Source organism: Pleurodeles waltl, chromosome 9, assembly GCF_031143425.1.
Source record: "Pleurodeles waltl isolate 20211129_DDA chromosome 9, aPleWal1.hap1.20221129, whole genome shotgun sequence".
NCBI classification, from domain to species: Eukaryota; Metazoa; Chordata; class Amphibia; order Caudata; family Salamandridae; genus Pleurodeles; species Pleurodeles waltl.
In genome coordinates this window covers 308,538,305-308,560,772 of record NC_090448.1, presented here as the reverse complement: position 1 = coordinate 308,560,772, position 22,468 = coordinate 308,538,305, and the positions used below count along the sequence as shown (strand labels likewise).

The 22,468-nt window shown below is 48.4% G+C and overlaps 1 protein-coding gene across 11 annotated transcripts in view; it reads left to right on the top strand.

Annotated features, from left to right (window-relative positions):
* Positions 1–22,468, top strand: part of DCAF1 (DDB1 and CUL4 associated factor 1) — a 709,202-nt gene that overhangs the window by 650,095 nt on the left and 36,639 nt on the right. For 9 of the 11 annotated variants that reach the window (XM_069206794.1, XM_069206793.1, XM_069206790.1 and 6 more), the window contains one exon: positions 7,366–7,642. In XM_069206794.1, the coding sequence (XP_069062895.1) occupies positions 7,366–7,642 (277 nt within the window). The remainder of the gene's footprint in view (positions 1–7,365; positions 7,643–22,468) is intronic. The other 2 variants (XM_069206796.1, XM_069206795.1) reach the window with 1 other exon arrangement.

Below are 22,468 nucleotides of genomic sequence, written 5' to 3'. Positions count from 1 at the left end.
CTCAACTAGACCCAAGAAAGAGAAGAACACGTGTGCATGCTCATTGCAGTTTATTGCAGTTAAGTTTGCAGTTGGTGGCATAAGATTGCAAAATGAGGTCTTCACAAAGTTGCCAGATTGAAAGCATCAGATGCAACTTTTCTTACTTTATGGCCAAGTGGAGCATTGGTATTAAATTTAAACAATGCTACATCTATTTTACCTCACTTTTCCATTAAAAAGTCAGTCTTTATTCTTGTTTAATCAATCACTTTTCTTTGGTTGGCATCAATTCTGTATGTAAAGGGAACTTAATGTCCTTTTCTTTCTCCATAGCATGGAAGTGAAAGACGAGTAACAGTTCTCAGAGTCTAATAGCTTTCATCTGTCCACAATGTTAGTCTTGTTTAAGTGGCTTGAGAGAGGTGCATCATAGGAGGCATTGCGTGTCCTAATAATGGTCTGTTCTTATGCTCAACTTGTAAACAGCCTTGTTCCGGTCCGGGAGCAACGGCCCCTCTCAGGACTATAAATGTCTCCGCGGGGGAGATTATTCCTTAAGTCACTGTATTTTTAATCCTTTTTACACATAAATCCTTGAATGAAAAATTCAAATTTCTTTGCTTAGAAATCGACTCAAGAAGCTTCCAAATGATTTGATTCATTTAATAATTCAACTGACATTACGTATCGTTATTCAAATCGTGGAAATTCCTGTGACAATTTCCACAATCCCAATGCCATTCATGCAGCTTGGCCCTTCATCAGAGGAAAATGTTTGGAGTTCCTCATAAAGACCTTTGTGAGTTGTTGATTCAGCAAATCCAATAACTAGAAACCTCACCTTGTGTTCTATTCAAAATAGCCACAACTCCTTTGATAACTCAGTAACCTCTTCAGCCTGTTTACCCCTAACTTGTTTATCTATGTCACGGCTGTTATACTGTCCATACACGAAGTATCATATGATTGTGCAACTGTTCCTTGAAGGTCCTGAGAGTGAATATTCCTGCTGCTAACACCAAACAATTTATGTGCTCCTTTATCTCCTATTTCATCAACCTCCCTCCTGTCTTCTGGTGATCCTATGTTGCTCCCCAACCTGTATTACCACATGGGAGCTCAGTACAAAATGTGGTGCTGCTCCAAAAATTGCTCACCCCTCCTATTTCTCCACGTTGTCCAAACTATTTTGTTTCGTCTGACTTGGTCACCATGACGTCATACCAAAGGCCTTCTTTCAAACTTGCATTCCTTAAGTGCTGCAAGCTCTATAATGCAACAGCCCAGTAAAACAGCTGAATTGATGGTGTTAACAAACCTTTCAACTGTGCTAAATTCCACAAGTTGCTCATGCCTTGCTTCAGCAAATGTATTTTCTAATTGAAACATCTAGCCACGGATGACCTCTTGAGTGGATGTATGACATTACAACGCATGCCTTTATCACTCATCCCCTTTTCAGGCAGATGCCTTTACGACACATTGTAAATATTATAGGGTAAGTGAAACACACACACAACACCTCCCCCCGCCCTAAAATTACATTTAACACCTGTTAAGACTACCCACTCTTAATGAATATTCCCCAGGCGTCATACTGGATCCAGGAACTTTTCAGCAGTACCTCTCCATGCCAGTAGGCTCTGCACTGATGCTGTTTGCTCTGGAAATGATGTGCAGAGCCTACACAGACCCCACTCCGGCATGCTGATGTATTGTTGACATGTTCAAATGCCTGTAAAACAAAAACATGTACAAGTCTCTTTGTTACTGGTCTCCATCTCTTGTTTTTTTTGTTTACCAATAAAAAGAGATCCTCACAAACTCGTTGCTTTGTTCTGAAGCATTTATCACCCAGTTTTCTGGCATTTATTTAACCTCTGCTTTTACCAATTTGTGCTGATTCTCGTGAAAAATAATCGCTCTTTGTCTTTTCACTGAACTCTTCGCTACAAAGTCCTATAAACTGATAACGTTTTCAACACCCAAGCTTCCCTTGTGATATTCAGCCATCTCAAAAGTAGTCATTCAGCACGCCTCACACTTTTCCAAGGATAAAGGTTGAAGAAATCTTTGTACTTCCCTTTCGTTCCACCTGGTCCTTCCTCTTGATTCTCCACCACTTCATCGTCTGGGTTCAAAACACCTGTGGTTTCTAGAAACTAATATGTGTCTCTTCCCTGAAAGCTCTAGTAGGAGCTAAACACCCCTTAGCCCAAAGACTGTCTCATTCTCCTGGCCTGAGAAGTACTTCCTCCAGGCACTCTCCTCATGGAGGTCTGCTTCTTATCTAAGGCAATGACGGCTGGGCATATATTTGTCAAAACCTTTGACTTTGAATCTATTAGCTTCAGCTCTTATATTTTCTGGCCAGATTTCATAACTTCGAGATAATGTTCAATGCTTTCTGCAATTAACCTTGAATCCCAGTTGCCTAGAAAGTTAATGGCCCACTGACACCAACGTCTAAGTAATGTCCTAGCCACTTCTGTCTTAACATATGCCTCCTCTGTAGGTTAAAAAATCAGAGCTAATGAGCACAACACATCTATCAGTTTTTCGTATTTGCTTAAGGGAACACTCATCCCACTTTTGCCCCTCTGACAAGCCTGAGAAACTGCTTGTGCCAGCCAGCTAGAATCCACCAATATTTACGCTCCTCTCTGGTGCTAACAGCAATCGCTTCCCCCTAAAGATACAGTATTGTTTTTCATTCTGCTTCAAAACTATTCAGGGGTGCCATAAACATCTTACCAACTGCTTCCAAAAATTAAATATGTTGCTCACTAGCTTAAAACAAACATTTAAGCAGTGTTTAGAAGGACTGGCAAACCATTTTGTGAGTGTGTTGTTTACAGTTTACTTGTAAAGGGCTCTTGCTTTGGCCATCTACTGTGTTAGTCCCATCAGGTTCATCCATTACGGTATGCATAGGACTGAAGATTGTGAGAGCTAAAAACGATTTCAGTATTAATAGGCTCAGACATAGTTCATCAAGAGTAAAGCCTCAGTTTCAAGTTTAGGTATGGACAGTGCTGTAGCAGCTTTGAGCCTCTCACCAGGAACAATTGAAGTAAAGTTGGGACAGCAGTTGTAGGAAGCTAGCTTGGTGTATGGTGAGCACCTACGGTGTTGTCACCTTGTTCCAGGTATCCCCTATTAGTGAAGCGTAGTCAGTGTTTAGGAAGCCAGAGGTAGCTGTGGATGAGCAGCCAAGACTTATCTAAGAGACATGCAAAGCTTATGCAATACCACTATAGCCACACAACACTTACACACATGAAAGAACCACAGAGTGTTACAAAAATAAAGGTGGTTTATTTTAGTAACACAAATACTAGCACACTGAATAGGCATTCCCCTCCCCCCCCCCCCCCCAACTGGAGGTAAGTGAACACACTATTCTTTACACATTAGCAATCAGGAAATAGCATAGAATGCAATAGGCATTGATGAAAGCAATAGCAAATAGTGAGGGCCCTAGGGGAGGGCCAAACTATTTACTAAAAAAGTGGAATGTGAAAGGCAGTCCCCCACCCAAGGAAGTGGAATCAGTAGAAGGGACTAGGAATCCCTAGAGGTGAGTACCTGAGTGGCCCCCCTGCGACTAGGGGAGCAGAAGTAAGTACCTGGTTTTCCCCAAAACCATCAGGAGGACTTAGGAAAAATATTATGCAAGACCCAACTAAGACAGGAAGAACCCAAAGATGGATCCTGACAGAAAAGGACCTGCAAAGGAAGGAGACCAAGTCAAGTTCAAGTTGGAGGGTCCTTTTGCCAGGAGTCACTACCCACCCTCTGTGGATGCAGGACCAGGTCGACAGTGGACGAAAAAAGTCAGCAGTGCAGCACAGGAGATGAATTTCCAGAAGTGATGCAAGTCATGTCCCACGTTGGTGGTTGATATACAGTCGATTAGTGGTGCTGGAAAACCACCAACAAGCCTTGGCAAACAGAAGAGGGAAGAAGAAGGTTTGCAAGGCTGGAGAGGACCAGCGAGGTCACGGGGACTCGACCCAAGGTGGGGAGTCCGAGATGACCATCAGCTGCTGGGAGAGTCACAAGAAGAGGAGACAGCCCCCACAGGCAACCCACTGGCAGCAGGCACAGGAGTTGCAGTGAGGCACAGTCAGCACACCTGAAGATTAGTCCCACGTCGCTAAAACAGCAGGCAGGAGACTGTGCTTTGCAGGAAGGCGTGCTAGGGCCAGGCTACACGGAGCCTGAAGATACCTTGGAGGAGTAACAAACAAGCCTTGGTAGCTAAAAGAGTTATGGTGCACAGGGGTACTGTCCTGCAAGGAGAGGCAAGTGCTTACCTTCTCCCAAGTTGTACATCTGGCAGAGAGGACCAAGGGGACCACTCCAGACCACTACCTGTGATGCAGGATCCACGCAGTTCTGGAGGAGAGAGGATCCATGCAGCCAGTCGTCATTGCAGTTGGTGCCTGCAGATGCAGGGGAGTGACTCGTTAACTCCAAGGGAGATTCCTTCTTACTTCTTGTGCAGGCTGAAGACTCACCGCCCTCAGAGAATGTACAGCTGTGGAAATGTTGCAGTTGCTGAAAGGAGCTGCAGAAACAATGTTGCAGAGCGGAGTCGTCGCTTAAGTTGCAGATTGTCCGTTTCTGGAGGGTCCAGTTGCAGTCCCAGTAGCCAGAAGATGAAGTAAATCAGTGGTTCCCAACCTTTTGACTTCTGTGGACCCCCACTTTATCATTACTGGATCCAGGGGTCCCCCACAGAATCATTATTGGAATCTGGCGAACCCCCCCCCCCCCCCCCCCCCCCCCCCCCCCCCAGTGAGTCATTACTGAAAGCTGGTGACCTAATCTGTTAATGTGATTTAATTTTCTTAGTAGTCCCGGACCCCCTGAGGCAGCTTCGCAGACCCCCAGGGGTCCCCAGACCACAGGTTGGGAAATACTGAAGTAAATGATGCAGAGGAGTCCTGCTGGAATCTTGCACGTCAAACCTGAGGACCTGCCTGAGAGGGAAACACTAAATAGCCCAGGATTGGGGGTTGGTCACCTAGCAGGGTGACCACCTATACGGAGTTGGCTCTGATGTCACCTACCTGACCTGGCCACTCAGATGCTCCCAGGGGCCTCTGCCCACCTTGGATTCAAGATGGCAGAATCAAGTGGTGACCTGCAGGAGCTCTGGGCACCACCCCTGTGGTGGTGATGGACAGGGGAGTGGTGGCTACCCTTTCCTTTGTCCAGTTTCGCACCAGAGCAGGGACTAGGGGTGCCTAGACTGGTGCAAACCAGCTTATGCAAGGAGGGCACCAAATGTGCCCTTCAAAGCATACCGGTGTCTTAGGGAGGCTATTCCTCCCAAGCCATGTAACACCTATTTCCAAGGGCGAGGGTGTTGCCTGCCTCTCCCACAGGAATTCCTTTGTTCTTCCTTTCTCTGCCTGAACTGGTCAAGCAGCAGGAAGGCAGAAACCCGTCTGAGGGTGTGGCAGCAGCGCTGGCTTCCCTGAACACTGGAAGGAACATGCCCCCTGAGTGCATGGAATCATACAACCAACACTGGCAACAGTATTGGTGTATGATTAGGACATGTTTGATTCCAAACATGCCCAGTTTCAGAGTTACCATTATTTAGCTGGACACAGGTGGTGATCTTTGTCAGTACCTGGGTAAAAATGGCTTCCACGCACTTACGAAGTCCAGTGTAATTGAGCTGGAGTTCGTAGGGGCACCTCTGTTCATGCAGAGGTGCCCTCACACACAGGTACATGTACCGTGCCCTCTGGGTTAGGAGGACCTACCATATGGATGACTTATAGTGACCTGTAGTGAAAGCGTGTGTGCACCTTTTCACGCAGGCTGCAATGGCAGGCCTGCAGACACATTTTACATGGGCTCCCATGGGTGGCACAATACATGCTGCAGCCCATGGGTAACACCCTGGAGACACAATGCCCTTGGTACCCAAGTACCATATATTATGGACTTATATGGGGGCACCAGTATGCAAATTGTGGAGTGTGCAAAGTCCTAAGCAACCAAATTTAGAGGGAGAGAATACACTCACTGGAGTCCTGGTTATCAGGATCCCAGTGAAAACACACAAAAAGTGGGGATAACCATGGCAAAAAGATGGTACTTTCCTATAGCAGTAACACAGTGTGAAAGAATAATTCCAGATATGCAAACGCTCAACTCAGCCACCCAGCATTCTGTGGAGAGCTAGTGGCACCCCCTCAAAACAATACTTTATAACTTTCCACCTCTAGGGCACAGCATTTTGTGGAATGTCAATATTTTGCAACACTAGAATTACCCAGAGAGCTACGGAGGCTTCTCAAAAAGTTGATGGTGGTTTCGATCTTGTTAAAGATATATTTTTGGTCTCCATACTTGACTTTTAGTCAGACCGATAGGCCCACCGATTCTTGTGTCAAAGTCCCTTTTGGCTTCCAAGAGAGCTCTTTTCTTCGTCTTATCCGGGTAAGTTAAACACTGAAAAATCTAGGCATTTTGTATTTGAGGACAGAAGGTATGCTTTGCCACAAGTGATTTAATTCAGCCTCTCATGCAAAATGTATTTCTAGACATTTCACACATTTCAACACGTCATAACATTTGTTCCATCACTGTTGTGAGGGTGTCTCCACAGGGTATTAAGAGAGCATGCAGCACTCTGATTTCTACTCCTTCTAGGTTAAGATTTCCATCCCCAGGTTTCTAAAATACAGTTCTTGAAGTGTCCCATCATAACTAGTACCACTTTAAACTACTGTTTAATGTTTGTTTTTTATCAGCCATGCTACAGGGTTTACGCAACAAAATGAAACATCACGAGTAAAAGGCTAAAAAGAATACACGTCATTTAAAAGTGAAACTTGCTGTATCTCTCCTCTGAAACAGGCACAGCTGAGTGTAGTAATTTTCAGTAGGTCAGAAAGGCTGTGTGTGGCTGATTCTGGTGTCTGCAAGGACACAATACAAAAACCTCTACGTTTTCATTTCGGCAGGAAAAGTGTTATGGAACTGTAAACTTAGTATTGACAAATAATCAACAGTTGACTTTAATAACTTGAGGGGAAAGTTGCCTTTGAATTTCTGGCTTAAGGGTTAAAGGTCATTTAAGTACATTTTCAAAGATTTTTGGAAATGTATGAAGAAAACAATATGTGATATTTGATGAGTCAGAACCACTGATGAATAGTGGTTCTATTTAATGGTTGTCTATTTTGTGTGTTTTATGTAACTATTGACTAGGAATTTTTATGTTTTCGACGTTTGATTTTAGTCAAAGCTTTCAGCTAAAGCCAAACTAATGTACTTCTTCCAACAAAGATGTTTCTTAATTTATCTCTAAAAACTTGCTTCTGTTTTTTAATGCATTTCTGTATTATTTCAAAGGATGAGGAAGAACAAGAAGACGACGATGATGATGACGACGATGATGATTCTGACGACCTCGACGATCTTGACACAGACCCACTGTTGGAAGCAGAGCTAGAAGATGAGGAAGCTGCTGAGCCAGCTGCAGAGGACGGAGAGAATGACTTCTCTCCCTCCGATGACGAGGAGCTAGCAAACATGTTGGAAGAAGATGGGGATGGCGAAGGTGAGGACGAGGAGGAGGAAGACGATGACACTGACGCAGACGAGGAGGTTGAACTGATCCTGGGAGACAGTAAGTACACCCACACCTGGTGGCCTCAGGACTGGCCGCTGCGGATCCCTGCTCCCTGGCAATATGTCTATGGCTGTGCCCTGCAGCTATCAAGACAGCACTGAAGATGGTGGGACACCAGATGGCTGGAAGCTGTGTGCGACGAGGATATGGAAAAATTGTGGCTCAAATAGTAAATTGAAATTATATAAACACCATAAATCTGTTTAAACCCTTTGTTGCACAGGATGTCTGCAATATTCTTTGGAAATTTCAAAGATATAAGCTGTTTTCACAAAAAAGTTGACAACTCCACAGGTGGTATTGATTATACAGTACTAATCAATGACAAGATTCGTTGCATCCCAGTCTCTAATCTTTCAGAGCTTTGAAGACAAATCTAAGAAAGATAGAAAAGACTTGTTCACCGTCACTTATGAGTGATCGGTCACTGAGATATATGTTTCTCTTGATAGTAATTTGGGCTTGTTGGTTCAGATTGCAAACCGCGGAAATGGTGCAGAGCATTTTTTTAAATCTGTCCAAACAAAGAACTAAGTTTGAACCTACTAGTACAAGAACAGTTCTATGAAATGACTTGTGAACAATTGTATTTTTTCTCTGGTCATTCTGTGCTAAATAGCAAAGCATCAATTTTGCAGTATGCACTTGGATCACTTGCTGGATCTGATAAAGACTTCTAGCTGCAGATTCGTTACCTTAGAATTTCCCTAATGCATCAGTCTGTTTCCAGAGATTTTTGTCGAGCAGTACCCCTGCGCACCGTCAGATGGCATTGGTCAGCTCCACGTCTGTCATCGGCAACATGCGAGCTGGACATGACATTGCGGGACCAATATAGGCACCACCCCAGCACACTGACACCAGTTCTTTTCTCTCCGCTCCAACCAGCGCAGATCTGAAGAAGAGCTACCCCTCAGTCCCTTTTTGATGGTCTTTTTTTTACTTTTGTCAACTTTTTTTGAGTGTTGACACTCCTGGGGTGTCGAGGTGTCATGTAAGACCTGGTTAATGTCGTGCAGATCCTGTCATCAGGCAATGTCCGTGACACACCCGCACCTCGTGTGCTTGTGGTGTCTGGAGCACAACCACGACCCGAATTCATGCCCCGAGGGCCGGGCCATGAATCCAAAAGCTTTGATGGAGCGCTCCCTAAAGCTTATTGTGGTCCGGCACTCGGCTCTGCGTCGCTCCTGATCTTGGGCAAGAGGTAGGTCCTGAGAATGGTTGCTAATCCCCAATTCTTCATCGTCCCACTCAAAGTCCTTGGGATGGTCGGGTAAGTTGAGGCACAAAAAGAAGTCGAGGAAGAACAAGCGTTCTTTGACTTCACAGTGTCCATCAGCCGACAAGATGAGGGTCGTTGTTCCAAGCCTCTGTTTTTTGAGCCTGCGTTTGGTTATGCTTCACACCTCCACAACTTGACAAAAGTGACCCCTGCCCAACTCCGCTAGTTTTAGGAGGCTGTGCGCCTCATGTTTGGGCAGTTTGACTCTACTGGAGCTCCTTTGGGTCCTGCAGGGCTTGCAGGGGCCCCCTCAGATTTTGCGCTGGTGCCTTTGGCCTCAGCTCCTGGGGGCACCCATGGATACATTCCTGGATCTGAACAGGCCTCGGTTCTACCACGTCGATTTTCACCGACTCCAGTTCAGATGTTGTCGCTCCCACCCGTGCCGCCCCCTCCCCCGGTTGGAATCAACCCGTCCCCATTGCTGACTCCAACACAAAGCCAGACCTGCGTTGCAAGACGCAGATTCTGACTTCAACAGGGACCTTGCTCCCTAGGTCAGATCCTGACCATTCCTTCTTGTGTTGGAGTATGGTGAGGATTGGGAGGCGTCGCTGGACACTTTGGAATACCAGCTGGAAGATCCCATGGACTGGCCAATAGACCTGGGTGAGGCCAGTGGTCTGGACTCTTCCCCTGACACTGGCATGCTCTCTCCCCCCTACTGTGGCTATAGAGGAGAGAGCATCCTACTCAATGGTGGTGAGAAGAGCTGACGAGGTCCTGGGCCTCGAGCTACCTTGAGTGGCAGTCAGGCCCTCCTGACAGAGGTGCTTTTCTGCCTGGGGCTTCCACTTCTGAACCCCTTTTGCCTTTTAATGAAGCCCTCACTGATGTCCTACTGGAGACCTGGTCGAAACCCAGCACAGAGGCTCCTGTGAACATGACAATCACCTGCCACCATAGACCCGGTATAAATGACCAAGTGTTCCTGATGCAACACCTAACCCCCGAGATCTTGGTTATCCAAGCCTCCACGTCCCCGGGCGCTTTCCCTTCCGCACCCACGGATAGGGAATCCAAGAGGCTGGATCAGCATGCAATAAGATGTTTTCTTACTCCAGCCTGGATTTGTTCATCACGGCACATGAGGGCATATGTGCATGAGCAGGTATGCCCCTGCTATGTCTGTCGATTCTGAGACATAGTAAGTGCACAGGTAAGCCATTTTGAATGCATGTGATGGACAGTGGTCATTATGAGTTCCCCAGCTACATGATGGCTTTTCCTGGGGTGTTTGGTATCAAACATCTCAGAATAATAAACCTTCACTGACCCGAGTGATGAATATACTAAAATCGTACACACACAGGGCACCTTATAGGTGCCACCTGAAAACCTAACAGCTACTGGTGTGTTGACTGACTGGTCTTAACCAGTTCTACCACCACAGAGATGTTTCTGCTCTTCCCCTCCTCAAAGTGAGAGCCAGTGCTCTCGAGGGCCAGAGACAAAGGCCTGCTCTGGTCAGAGGTGTGACCTCCTCTCCTAGGCAGGATGGACATTCAGGGCAGGGAGCTTCAAAGGCCTTGCCACCTTTCTAACGTGATCCTGGTCTCTCCACATGGTAGAGATGATAAACCCCCTGTCCTGACCCCATTTTGGCGGCAGCACAGGCAGGGAAATTAGTTAAATTAGGAGGATTGCCCACTTCATACCAGTCCCACCCCTAAGGTGGACGAGCTGAAGTGGACACTTTTTTTTCAATTCCTCCTTTTTGTTTAGAAGGAATTCGGCTACTAGGGTTAGAGTTACGCCCACTTCCCAGCAGAAGTGGTCAAAGGAAGGGTGGAGACACTCTCAAGGTTGTCAGCCCATTGGCAACCACCTGGCACTCCCTGTAACACCACTACATTGAGTATTTAGGTGGCACCTCTGAACCTTAGAACCCATATTTCAACAACCTAAGAAGACCCAGACAAAGAAGAGTTGCACCCACAGAAGAGAAAAAGAAAAAGCAGCCGACCTGGAACCAGCCCCTCCGGCCTGTGTGCTGACCTAGAAGAATCTTGCACAAAAAGCCAAATCGTCCAGTCTTCATTAAGGACTCAAGTCTCCCCTGGGCACCGGACTTGCCCTGCAACAAAAAACTCTAAGGAAAAGACTCTGCAGTTGCTGGAACCCTGGAAACCCGGCACCAGCACTGACCAAAGCACCCAGCATCCACATCCCGAGGTGAAGCCCGACTGTGCCAGTGCAGGTCTCCATCTGCTCAGAAACTAAGTCCATTATGGTCTCACGCATCTTGGACGGCCCCAAGAGGCCTGTAGCATCTGCACACAGGCCCCCTCTCCCACAGGCTTGTGGAGAGAGAAAATTCAACATCTCCAGCAGCCACTGCAACTGTGACCCCTGACCCCAGCTGAGGTGGGTCATCAGTGCCAACTACATCCCCCGGCTTCTGAGACCTCAAGTCCACCCTGGTTCCACCCCTGCCAGACTCCCCCACGATGCCTGCAGCCTCGACACACCGGACCTTCTGACCATGAGTGCTCCCGGATAGGAAAGCTTGACACCTAAAGACACCCCTGCATCTGTCGCCCCTGGGCACAGGAGAAGAGGACCAGAGGTGCACCTATGTCCCAGAGCACCCCAAGTCTACTACCTACCTGTTAGTTGTCCCCGACTGGCTTCCCAGCCACAGCCTACAGCCTGTTATTCACAGGGTCAAACTCACATAAGAAACCATTTGGCACCCGACGCCTTAATGCACTTCTGCTTTCAGCCGCACCAGTGCTGCTCAGTGTGACCTGTTGGTGTGGTTCTGATCAGTGCCCAGTACTTACCTTAACTCGCTGTGATTTGCTTTAAGTTGTTGATAACCCTGTTGTAGGCAGCTGGCTCTCTATATAGTGCACTAAAATGAATTGCACTGCCCAGAGTCCAGTGGATCCCCAAAGGTTTGCAGAGGCAAAAATAGATGTCTAGTGCTCTTTTTGTGGTAGTGTGGGCGAGCACTCAGGCTTATCAAGGAGTTGTGTTAAGCATTTGTTGTACTCACAGAGGCAATAAATGAGACACACTTGTAGGAAGCTGGCTCTGTATATACTATATCAAAATGAGATATAGTGTGCACAGAGTCTAGGGGTTCCTCAAGAGGATTGACAGAGGCAATAATAGATAATACTAATGCTCTATTTGTGGTAGTGTGGTCGAGCAGTTAGGCTTCTCAGAGGGTAGTGTTAAGCATTTGTTGTACACACACAAGCAATAAGTGAAACACACACTCAATGACTTAACTCCAGGCCAATAGGTTTTTATATAGAAAAATATTATTTTCTTAATTTATTTCAGAACCACAAGATTCAAATTGCAGGTAAGTACATTAAATGTAAGGTACTTTGCATAGGTATAGTTAGAACTTTAAACCAATTCAGTAATATACACAGTTTTTCATAAAATGGCAATAAGCTATTTTAAAAGTGGACACAGTGCAAACTTCGACAGTTCCTGGGGGAGGTAACTACAGTTTGGTTAATACAAGAAGTAAAGCACTTACAAGTTCTGTCTCTGAGGCATAGGTAGCCCACTGTTGGTGGTTCAAGTCAACCCCAAACACCCAGCACCAGCAACACGGCCAGACAGATATGGAGGTCAAAGAGGAGCCAAAATAACAGGGCGCCTACGGAGACGGGGTGCTCCGGTTCGGTTCTGCTGGCAGGTAAGTACCCGCATCCTCAGGGAGTAGACCAGGGGGGTTGAGTAGAGCACTGGGGGGGCCCTAAGTAAGCACACAAAACACACCCTCGGCAGCACAAGGGCGGCCGAGTCCAGTGAGCAATCAGGGCGTTGAGTTTGCAATAGGATTCAATTGATGGACCCGAGGGTCACTCAGATGTTGCAGGCAGAGCACAGGGGGGCTTCTCGGGCCAGCCACCGGATTCTCACGGGTCTGGGGGCTGCGGGTGCAGTGCTTCTCCAGGCGTCGGATATCTTTGTCCCGGGCAGTCGCAGTCAGGGGGGGACTCCTCGGGATTCCCTCTGCAGTCGTCATCCTGGGGGTGCAGGCTGAACTCTCTAAACTCTTGAGGCACTACCACTCTCCTAGTGGCACCAGGTTTGGTATCTCTTGCCTCCGTGTAAAGGAGTCCATCCTCCCAGTAGACCCTGTGGGATCCACTGACACTTCCATTTTCCTGCTCAGCTGCTTGCTGTCTCAGGCCTTCAAGAGTGGGACAAGTGTTTTGTCCCTGGCACACCAGCAACTCTGGGGCAGTCAGGTGCAGAGGTCAAGGAGGAGCCAAAATAACATGGGCGTCTGTGGAGACGGGGGTGCTCTGGTTCCGGTCTGCTGGCAGGTAAGTACCTGCGTCCTCGGAGAGCAGACCAGGGAGGACTTGAGTCCCTCATCGGCACAGGGGCGGCCGGGTGCAGTGGACAACCACGGCGGCCGGTTTGCAATAGGATTCAATGGAGGGACCTGGGGGTCACTCAGACGTTGCAGGCAGGTCACAGGGGGGCTTCTCGGGCCAGCCACTGACTGGCCAAGGGTGAAGGCTGCCTGCTTGTCAATGCTGCACCGGTGGTCGGTTTCTCACGGACCTGGGGGCTGCAGGTGCAGTGCTTTTCGAGGCGTCTGATATCTTTGTCCCGGGCAGTCGCAGTCAGGGGGGGTCCTCAGGATTCCCTCTGCAGGCGTCGTCGTGAGGGTGCAGAGAGTTTAGCCCAGGGTGGACATGTTGTCAGATTCGCCTAGGGATCCTCTCTGGGTCGTTGGTTTCTCTGGACACGGGCCAGGGGCATCGGGTGCAGAGTGGTAGGGACTCCCTCCTCTGGAGTGAGGTGAGAGTCCCTTTAAAGATGGTTTCTTCTTTCTTTGGTTGGACAGGTCCGCTGCCCACTGCAGTTCTTGATCCTTTGTAGTTGCAGGGCAGTCCACTGAGTTGGCAGAGGTCGCTGGAGTGCCCTGGGGTGCTGTAACACCAGGCTTGAGCCTTTGAGGCTCACCGCCTGTTGTTACAGTTCCTGCTGGGGGAGGTGTGAAGCACCTCCACCCAGGACAGGCTTTGTTTCTGACCACAGAGTGCACAAAGGCACTCACCCCATTGTGGTCAGAAACTCATCTGGAAGTGGCAGGCTGGCACAGACCGGTCAGTCACACAGTAACAGTGGAGCTGGCAGACAGGGGGCATCTCTAAGATGCCCTCTGTGAGCATTTCTCCATAAATCCCACACTGGCATCACTGTGGGTGTATTGTGCTGAGAAGTTTGAATCTAACCTTCCCAGTATTCAGTGTAGCCATTATGGAACTGTGGAGTTCGTTTTTGACAAACTCCCAGACCATATACTCTGTATGGCTACCCCGCACTTACTCATGCAGCTATGCCCTGACCTGTGGTATAGTGCACCCTGCCTTAGGGCTCTAAGGCCTGCTAGAAGGCTGACTTACCTATGCCACAGGCAGTGGGTTGTGGGCATGGCGCTCTGAGGGAAGTGCAATGTCGACTTAGTCATTTTCTCCCCACCAGCACACACAAGCTGTGAGGCAGTGTGCATGTGCTGAGTGAGGGGTCCCCAGGGTGGCATAATACATGCTGCAGCCCTTAGAGACCTTCCCTGGCCACAGGGCCCTTGGTACCAGGAGTACCTTTTACAAGGGACTTAACTGTGTGCGGGGGGGGAGGGGGCACAAGGCAGTACCAAACTTACACCCTCAGCGTCACAGGGGAGGTCAAGTTCAGTGCGCCACCACAGCGTTGGGCCCTGAATGCTATCCAGTGGAGATAGTGAGTATCCGCTGAAGAGCAGCTTACAGGTGAGTAAAGCGGGGACAAGGCTCAATCTCCTGGAGATGAGGTAAGTACGGGGGGGACACAAGGTAGCACCAAACTTACACCCTCAGCTGCACAAGGGTGACCTAGTGGAGGAAATTACTTTCACAAATGGACTGCAGGCTCTGGCAGGGGTCTGGGAGAGGTCAACCTACAGCTGCCCAGGCAAGTTGAGATGCTAAGGGTTGTAGGGACATTGATGGTCCAGTTCCCCACGGCCTTAGGGGCTCCGGTTGCGGGGGTGTCTTTTGGAATCAGAAACAGCTTACCAGACTGGTCGCGGTCAGAAGGAGTACTTAGGTTTATGCTGCAGGTGCTGCTGTGGAGTCCGGCAGACTCTTGGTCAGAAGTGCTGGGGAACCTTCACTGGACTGGTGGGCCTCTTGTCATCAGGACAAGGACGTCTGGTGCAGAAATGGTTCCAGGCGGTGGTTTCATGGTTCCTCAGACAGGCTCCTTCTTCTTTGGAAATGTTTTCTTCTGGTCTGGTCCTCTGTCCAAGGGAGTTCTTGGTCTTTATCAAAGGCAGGTAGCCCTCCGAAGGCTTTGGAGGTCACTGGACTGCACAACAGTTGTCTTTTAGGTGCAAGTTTTTTGAAGGCTGCAGACGAGTCAGTTGATGTCTTCAGTCTTGATTCTAGGGCTCAGGGGTGCCACCTAAATGCTGAATTTAGGGGCGTTACAGGGAGTGCCAGGTGGTAGCCAATGGGCTACTCACCCTTAGGGTGACCACACCCTTCTTATGAACATTTCCTTTTGGTAAGTGGAATAGCCCTAACCCTTTTTGCCTAATGCCTTGATTGCAAGATGGAGGAATTTAAAAAGTTGTGACCACTTAAGCTTGTCCACCCTAAGAGTGGGACTGGCATGAAGTGGGCACTCCTCCTAATTTACCTAATTTTCCCGGAGAAGTGGAGTCAGGAATTGGGGGTCGGCTTCCTTCACCATTTGGAGAGGCCTGGGTCGCATTTTACAGGAGTCAAGGCCTTTGAAGCTTCCTGCCCTGGAATGTCCATCCTGCCTGGAAGAGGAGGTCACACCTCTGCCCAGAGCAGGCTTACGTTCCGAGCCCTCAAGAGCATTGGCTGTCACCTCAGGAGGCCAGAACTCTGTCTTAAGGTGGCTGGACTGGTTTTGACCAGTCAGTGCCCACGCTAGGAGTTGGTAGGGTTTTCAGGGGGCACCTCTAAGGTGTCTTCTGATGATGCATGTATTAATAAATCCCTCACTGGATTCAGTGAGGGTTTATTAGTACAAGATGTTTCCTTATTGTCAGTGAAGCCATGATGTAGCTGGGTGATGAGTAATGGCCAGTGTCCAGCACATGTACTTAAAATGTCTTCACTGATCACTTAGTATGTCTGAGAATCGACAAAGACATAGCAGGGGCATATCTGCTCATGCAGACATGCCCTCACATGCAATACAATGCACCCTACCTTTAGGACTGGAAGGCCATCTAGAGGGGTGACTTACATATATTGCATGCAGTGCAGAGGGGACAAGGGACACAGGCTGTGTGCCATGTCATGTTTTTCTTTTAGTTCTGCACCAAGAGACACATTCTACGGAAGCAACTCTGAGTGCACTTAGTGAGGGGGTCCTTGAGGGTGGCACAACTCATGCTGCACCCCTCAGAGGCCTTCCTTTAGTACCCCATGCCCTAGGTACCATGGGTACCATTTACTAGGGACTTACAGTGGTAGTTAAAGGTTTGCCAATTGAAAAAAATAACTGTGCAGTTTTAGGGAGTGAGATCTAGCACTGGGGACCTGTTTAATAGGGACACAGCACATTTTCATTTGAAATTGCACCGGAAACCAGGCACAAAATAGGGGGGGGAGACCATGTCAAAAGAGGCACTTTCCTACATGACCCCCTCCCAAACGAAAGAGGGTGAAGCTAACCCTTCCCAGGGGAAGAGTCTTCTTCTAAATGAAAGAACGCGGAGAGGGCATCTGCATTGGCAAGGCCAGTCCCAGGTCTGTGTTCCACTGTATAGTCCATTCCATGTAGGTGGATGAACCACCTTAACAGGTTGGGGTTTTCACATTTCATTTGCATTAGCCATCTGAGAGGCCTGTGGTCAGTTTGAACTAGGAAGTGAGAACCAAACAAGTAGGGTCTCAGCTTCTTCAGGGCCAAACCACAGCAAGGGCTTCCCTCTCAATGGCCCTCCAGCACTGCTCCCTGGGGAGTAACCTCCTGCTAATGAAAGCAACAGGTTGGTCATGGCCATCATCATTGATTTGGGACAGGACTACTCCTATCCCATGTTCAGAGGCATCTGTCTGCAGAGTGAACTGCGTAGAGTAATCTGGAGCCTTTAGAACAAGTGATGAGCACATTGCTTTTTCAGGGTGTCAAAGGCCTGTTGACAGCTGACTGTCCAGTTTACCTTTTTGGGCATCTTTTTTGGATGTAGGTTCTATGAGGAGCGCCATAGCCCTTTACAAATCTTCGGTAATACCCAGTCAAGCCAAGGAGTGCCTTGATTTGGGTCTGGGTTGTTGGAGCTAGCCAGTCCAGAATAGCCTGGCTCCTGAGTTGGAGTAGTTGAACTCAGCATCCACCAACAAGGTGTCCCAAGTATACAACCTGACCCTGCCCGATCTGGTACTTGCTTGCCTTGGTAGTGAGGCCTGCACTTTTCAGAGCCTCAAGGACCTTTTTGGGGTGGATCAGATGATCCTGCCAGGTAGAGCTGAAGTCAGAAATATCATCAAGATAAGCTGCACTAAAGACGTCTAACCCAGCAAGGACTTTATTCACCAACCTCTGAAAGGTGATAGGGTCATTCTTTAGACAAAAGGGCATAACTGTGAACTGATGATGCCCATCAGAAGTGGAGAATCCAGATACTTCTGCTCCTGGAGTCTGGCCTATCTGCCAGTACCCTGATGCGAGATCAAAAGTGCTCAAATATTTGGCTGCTCCCAATCTGTCATTGAGTTCATCTGCTCTGGGAATTGGGTGGGCATCTGTCTTGGTCACTGCATTGAGACCTGTATAGTCCACACAGAACCTCAAGTCTTTCTATCCACCCTGGGAATAAGGTTTGGAGACTAGTACGACTGGGCTGGCCCAGGGGCTCTCCGAGTGCTCAGTGTCTCCCATTTCCAGCATCTTGCCGACTTCAGCTTTGATGCTCTCCTTGATATGGCCAGATTGTCCGTATGCTTTGTTTTTGACAAGTAAACTGTCTCAATTTTCCACATCATGAGTACACCAGGTAGTTCTGCCAGGGATCAAGGAGAAGAGTTCAGTAAACTTGTGCAAGACCTGCCTGCAGTCAGTCTGCTGCTGGTCAGAGAGAGTGTCTGAAAAGACTACTCCCTCAACTGAGCCATCTTTGGGATTGCTGGACAGGAGATCAGGAAGAGGCTCACTCAATTTCCTGTCGCTCATCTGTGACCATGAGCATGGTCAGCTCAGCTCTGTCATTGTATGATTTCAGGTGGTTTACATGGATTACCTTCTTGGGATTCCTGCAGCTGCCAAAGTATACCATATAGGTGACTTCCAAATTATTTTCCCGCAAGGGTTAGGGTCCAATTCTATTATCTTGGAGGACCCTTGTGGCCACAGGCTGCAACGCCCATAACTTCTGCCCAGGTTGGTATACAACCAGTGCAACATTTGGTCAAACCAGACCTTCTGGAGCTCTTGGCTGGCCTCAAACTTTTAGTTTTCTTTTTTCATGTACTCAGCCATCCTTGACCAAAGGTCATGCACATAATCCACTATGTTCTGCTTGTGCTCTCTGGGAGGTCTCTCCACTCCTTCCTTTACAGGGCAAAATGTTCCCCCACAGGATGCCCAAACAATAGTTCAAATGGGGAGAACCCCACTTCCTTTTGCGGAACTTCCCTGTAGGCAAAAAGCAGTCAATGAAGTAGGACATCCCGTCTCCTTCTGAGTTTTTGAGGGAGTCCACCAGTAATGCCCTTGAGAGTCCTGTTAAATCTCTCAACAAGACCATTGCACTGTGGATGATGTGGGGTGGTGAATTTATAGGCCATACCACATTCAGCCAACATGTGCTTCAGTTAGTCACAGATGAAGTGTGTACCTCTGTCTCACACCACCTCCTTAAGAAATCCCACTCTGGTAAAATTACCAATGAGGGCCCTACCTACTGCAGGGGCAGTAGTAGTCCTTAGGGGGATTGCTTCAGGTTACCTGGTGGCATGATCCACTACCACCAGTATAAACCTATCCCCTGATGCTGTTGAAGAGTCAAGGGGACCAACAATGACAATCCCAACCCTTTCAAATGGAACCCCAACCACTGGAAGTGGAATTAAGGGGGCCTTTCATTGCCCACCTGGCATGCCACTGGCTTGACAGGTGGCACAAGAGTTGCAAAACTCCTTTACTGTCTGGGAAAGTCCAGTCCTGTCCAGTAGTAGACGCCATGTTTTTCTCTTGCCAAGATACCCATCTAAGGAGATTTCATGGGCCAATGTTAGGAGAAACTCTGTGCATTGCTGAGACACTACCTGTCTCCTGGTGGCACCAGGTTTAAGGTATCTGGCCTCAGTATACAGGACCCCCTCCTCCCAAATAGGACCTGTGGGTACCACTAACATCAACTCTTTCCTGTGGAGCAGCCTGCTACCTCAGGCCTTCAAGAGTGGGACAGGTTTGGTGGCCCTGGCTCAGATCTTCCCTAGAGGATCCACTTGGTCCTAGGAACTCTGCTGTGTATGGCCCAAGTTCCTGAGGCTCAGTTCCCTCTGGGGCTGTTAGATCTTCTCCCTGAGGAGAGAGATCCTGTTCTATGATCCATTTGGAAGCTGGTCCCCTAGTCTTCTTGCCTTTTGTCTTGGTAGGTTGGGTCATTATCCCATACTCCAACTCTACTTTTCCCCTCTATGTTTTGCTCCGTGCTCGACATACACCCACTCAGGGATACCCAGCATAGCTGCATAGGTTTTCTTTCTACCTCAGCCCAGGCTGATGGCATCAGATCATTCCCTAGTAGACATTGGACAGGTGTAGCAGTAGATACCACCACCTTCTTTTGGCCCCTCCCCATTCCAAGGACACCATTGCCGTGGTATGGACCTTAGTCTGATTGTCATCGTGGAGGACAGTATATGTCTCTCCAGGAAGATACTGATCTGAGGACACCAGTTGCTTAGTCACCATGGTGACACTGGCACCAGTGTCTCTCAGTTCTTCAACGGGAATCCCATTTATATGAGGCTGTTGTCTTTACTTCTACAGGCTACTGGGCCAGACAGCTAGGGCAACTACAGCCACCCACCCCTCTGAGACTAAAGTTGTCTCAGTAGTCTCTCTGACATTGTCAGGGCCTACTTGAAATCCAGTCTGGAGACTTACCACTGTGTTAACTACAGGTGCACTAGAGGTATTCTTTATTTTAAGACAGTTAAGATCTCCAGTCTGGTGTCTATTTATGTTGCAGTTATGCCACCAAGCCTTTTGGGATCCCAGTTTCCCCTTTGTATCCAAACTTGGGCTGGGAAGAGGGCACACCCTCCTGTGCAGGTGTTTGGAGGCCTTTAAAAGACTCCCTGTTTTGTCCTTGGTTTGATTACCCTTCTTCCCTTTGTGAGGGCTTTATAGCCTCCCCCACCCTCTCCCCCCAATCAGTGGAAGTTTAGGGCACCCTGGTTTTGACGTGGTGGTCTGCCTTCTTCCGCTTGAGGAGAAAGTGGACCTAGGTCTACCAGGTACTGGTGCAACGTTTCTTGAGCACAATTACTCAACAGATGGTCTTTCATCATTAGATTGTAAAGCCCTTCATAATCATGCACCTTGTTACCTGTTAACCATCCACCTAGGGTTTTCACTGTGAAGTCCACAAAATCAACCCAGGACTGACTGTGGGTTTTTCGAGTCTCCGTGAATTTAATTCTGTACTCCTCAGCAGCCAACCCAAATCCCTCAATCAGAGTAGCCTTTATGAGATTTCAGGAAGTTGCATCTGCTTCATTCAGTGTGAGAAGTCTAGCCCTACACTTTCCTGAGAACAGTTTGTGAGAAAGGGGCCTTTTTTTTTTTGCCTGGTAAGCCCCCACGTTTTGCCTGGAAAATGATGTGGTTTCAAACTGTAAGTGCCCTGGGCACCTGCTAAACAGGTTCCCAGGTCCAGATATCTTTTCCAAAAACGATACTGTCCATTGGCACTTTAGTCAACCTTTTAAGCCCCTAGTAAATGGTATCCCTGGTACCTAGGGTATGGGTACTGAAGAGGGCTCCCTCCCCCAAGAGCTGCAGCACCAATTATGCCACTCTGAGGGGCCCTACACCAGCCTCATGAAGACTGTCATTGCAAGTGCATGACCAGGTGTACTTAAAAGCTGCAAACTCGACATGGCACTCACCAAGAGTGCCCTGTCCACTAACACTGCATGCACTATAGGCAAGTCACTGGACTCCTGGGGTGAGAGCACCTGCTCTCAGGAGCCAGAACACAAAGTCTTTCCTGAGTAGAGGTGTCACACCCCGTCCCACAGGCAGGCACCAGGCCCAGCGGTCAGTTTCAAAGGCTTTATCCCCTTTGAAGTCTGACCTCTGGCTCTGCTGTTAGCAGTAGATTGCCGCCCAGAGGTTTTTCCCCCACTTTGAACAGAGAAACAGGCAGGAAAACTCAGCTAGTGGAGGAGGAGTAACCACCATAGGTAAGTAGCCCATTGGCCACTACCAGGTACTACCCTTAACACCCAATAAATGCAATATGTGACTCCATCACGACGTACAGGTGGGTTTTGCTGATAGTCCGAAGGGGCTACTCCCTCCCCTTCAAAACTGCCCCTCTGGCCATGCCTCCGTCTTACAGCCGCTTACCGGAGAATCAGCTGGCACTTCTCCACGAGGAAGTCGCAGCTCTCTTGGCCAAGGGAGCGATAGAGAGGGTCCCTCCAGCAGAAGGAAGTTGTGGTTTTTATTCCTGCTACTTTCTGGTGCCCAAAAAGGACAAGGGCCTACATCCTATCCTAGACCTTCGGGCACTCAATCTCTTCCCCAAGAAGGAGAAGATTAAAATGTCTGCCTTGGGCCCAGGAGACTGGATGGTAGTGTTGGACTTGCAGGACGCTTACTTCCATATACCCGTCTTGCCTGCCCACAGGCGGTACTTGGGATTCGTGGTAAGTCACAAGCACTTTCAATTTACCGTGCACCTCTTCAGCCTTACCAGCGCTCTCGGTAGTTCATGAAAGTGATAACGGTAGTTGCAGCTCATCTGCACAGTTTAGGGGTTTCAGTCTTTCACTACCTCGACGACTGGTTGTTGAAGACAAAAACGTCCCAAAAAGTCATCTCCCACCTCAGGCTATGGCAAACCTTCTTCAATCACTGGGGTTCACTATAAACATGTCGAAATCACACCTGACTCCTTCTCAGACGCTCCCTTTTATCAGAGCTGTTTCGGGCCTATCCTCCCAAAAAGCGAGTCCAGGATATTCAGTCTATGATTTGATGTTTCAGCCTCTATCCTGGATGTCTGTGAGAATGACTCTGAGGCTGCTGGGCATCATGGCCTCCTGCATCCTGCTGTTGACACATGCCAGATGGCATATGCGGGCTCTGCAATGGGACCTGAAGTGTCAGTGGGCGAAGCAGCCGGGAAATCTCTCCGACATAGTCCAGATCTCAGAGGGAACAGTGAAAGACCTGCAGTGGTGGCTTTCGAATCTCAATTGGGTCAATGGCAGACCTATCTCCCTTCCCCAACCAGATCTTACAGTAGTGACAGACTCCTGGGATGGAGGGGCCACATTGGAGAGGCAGAG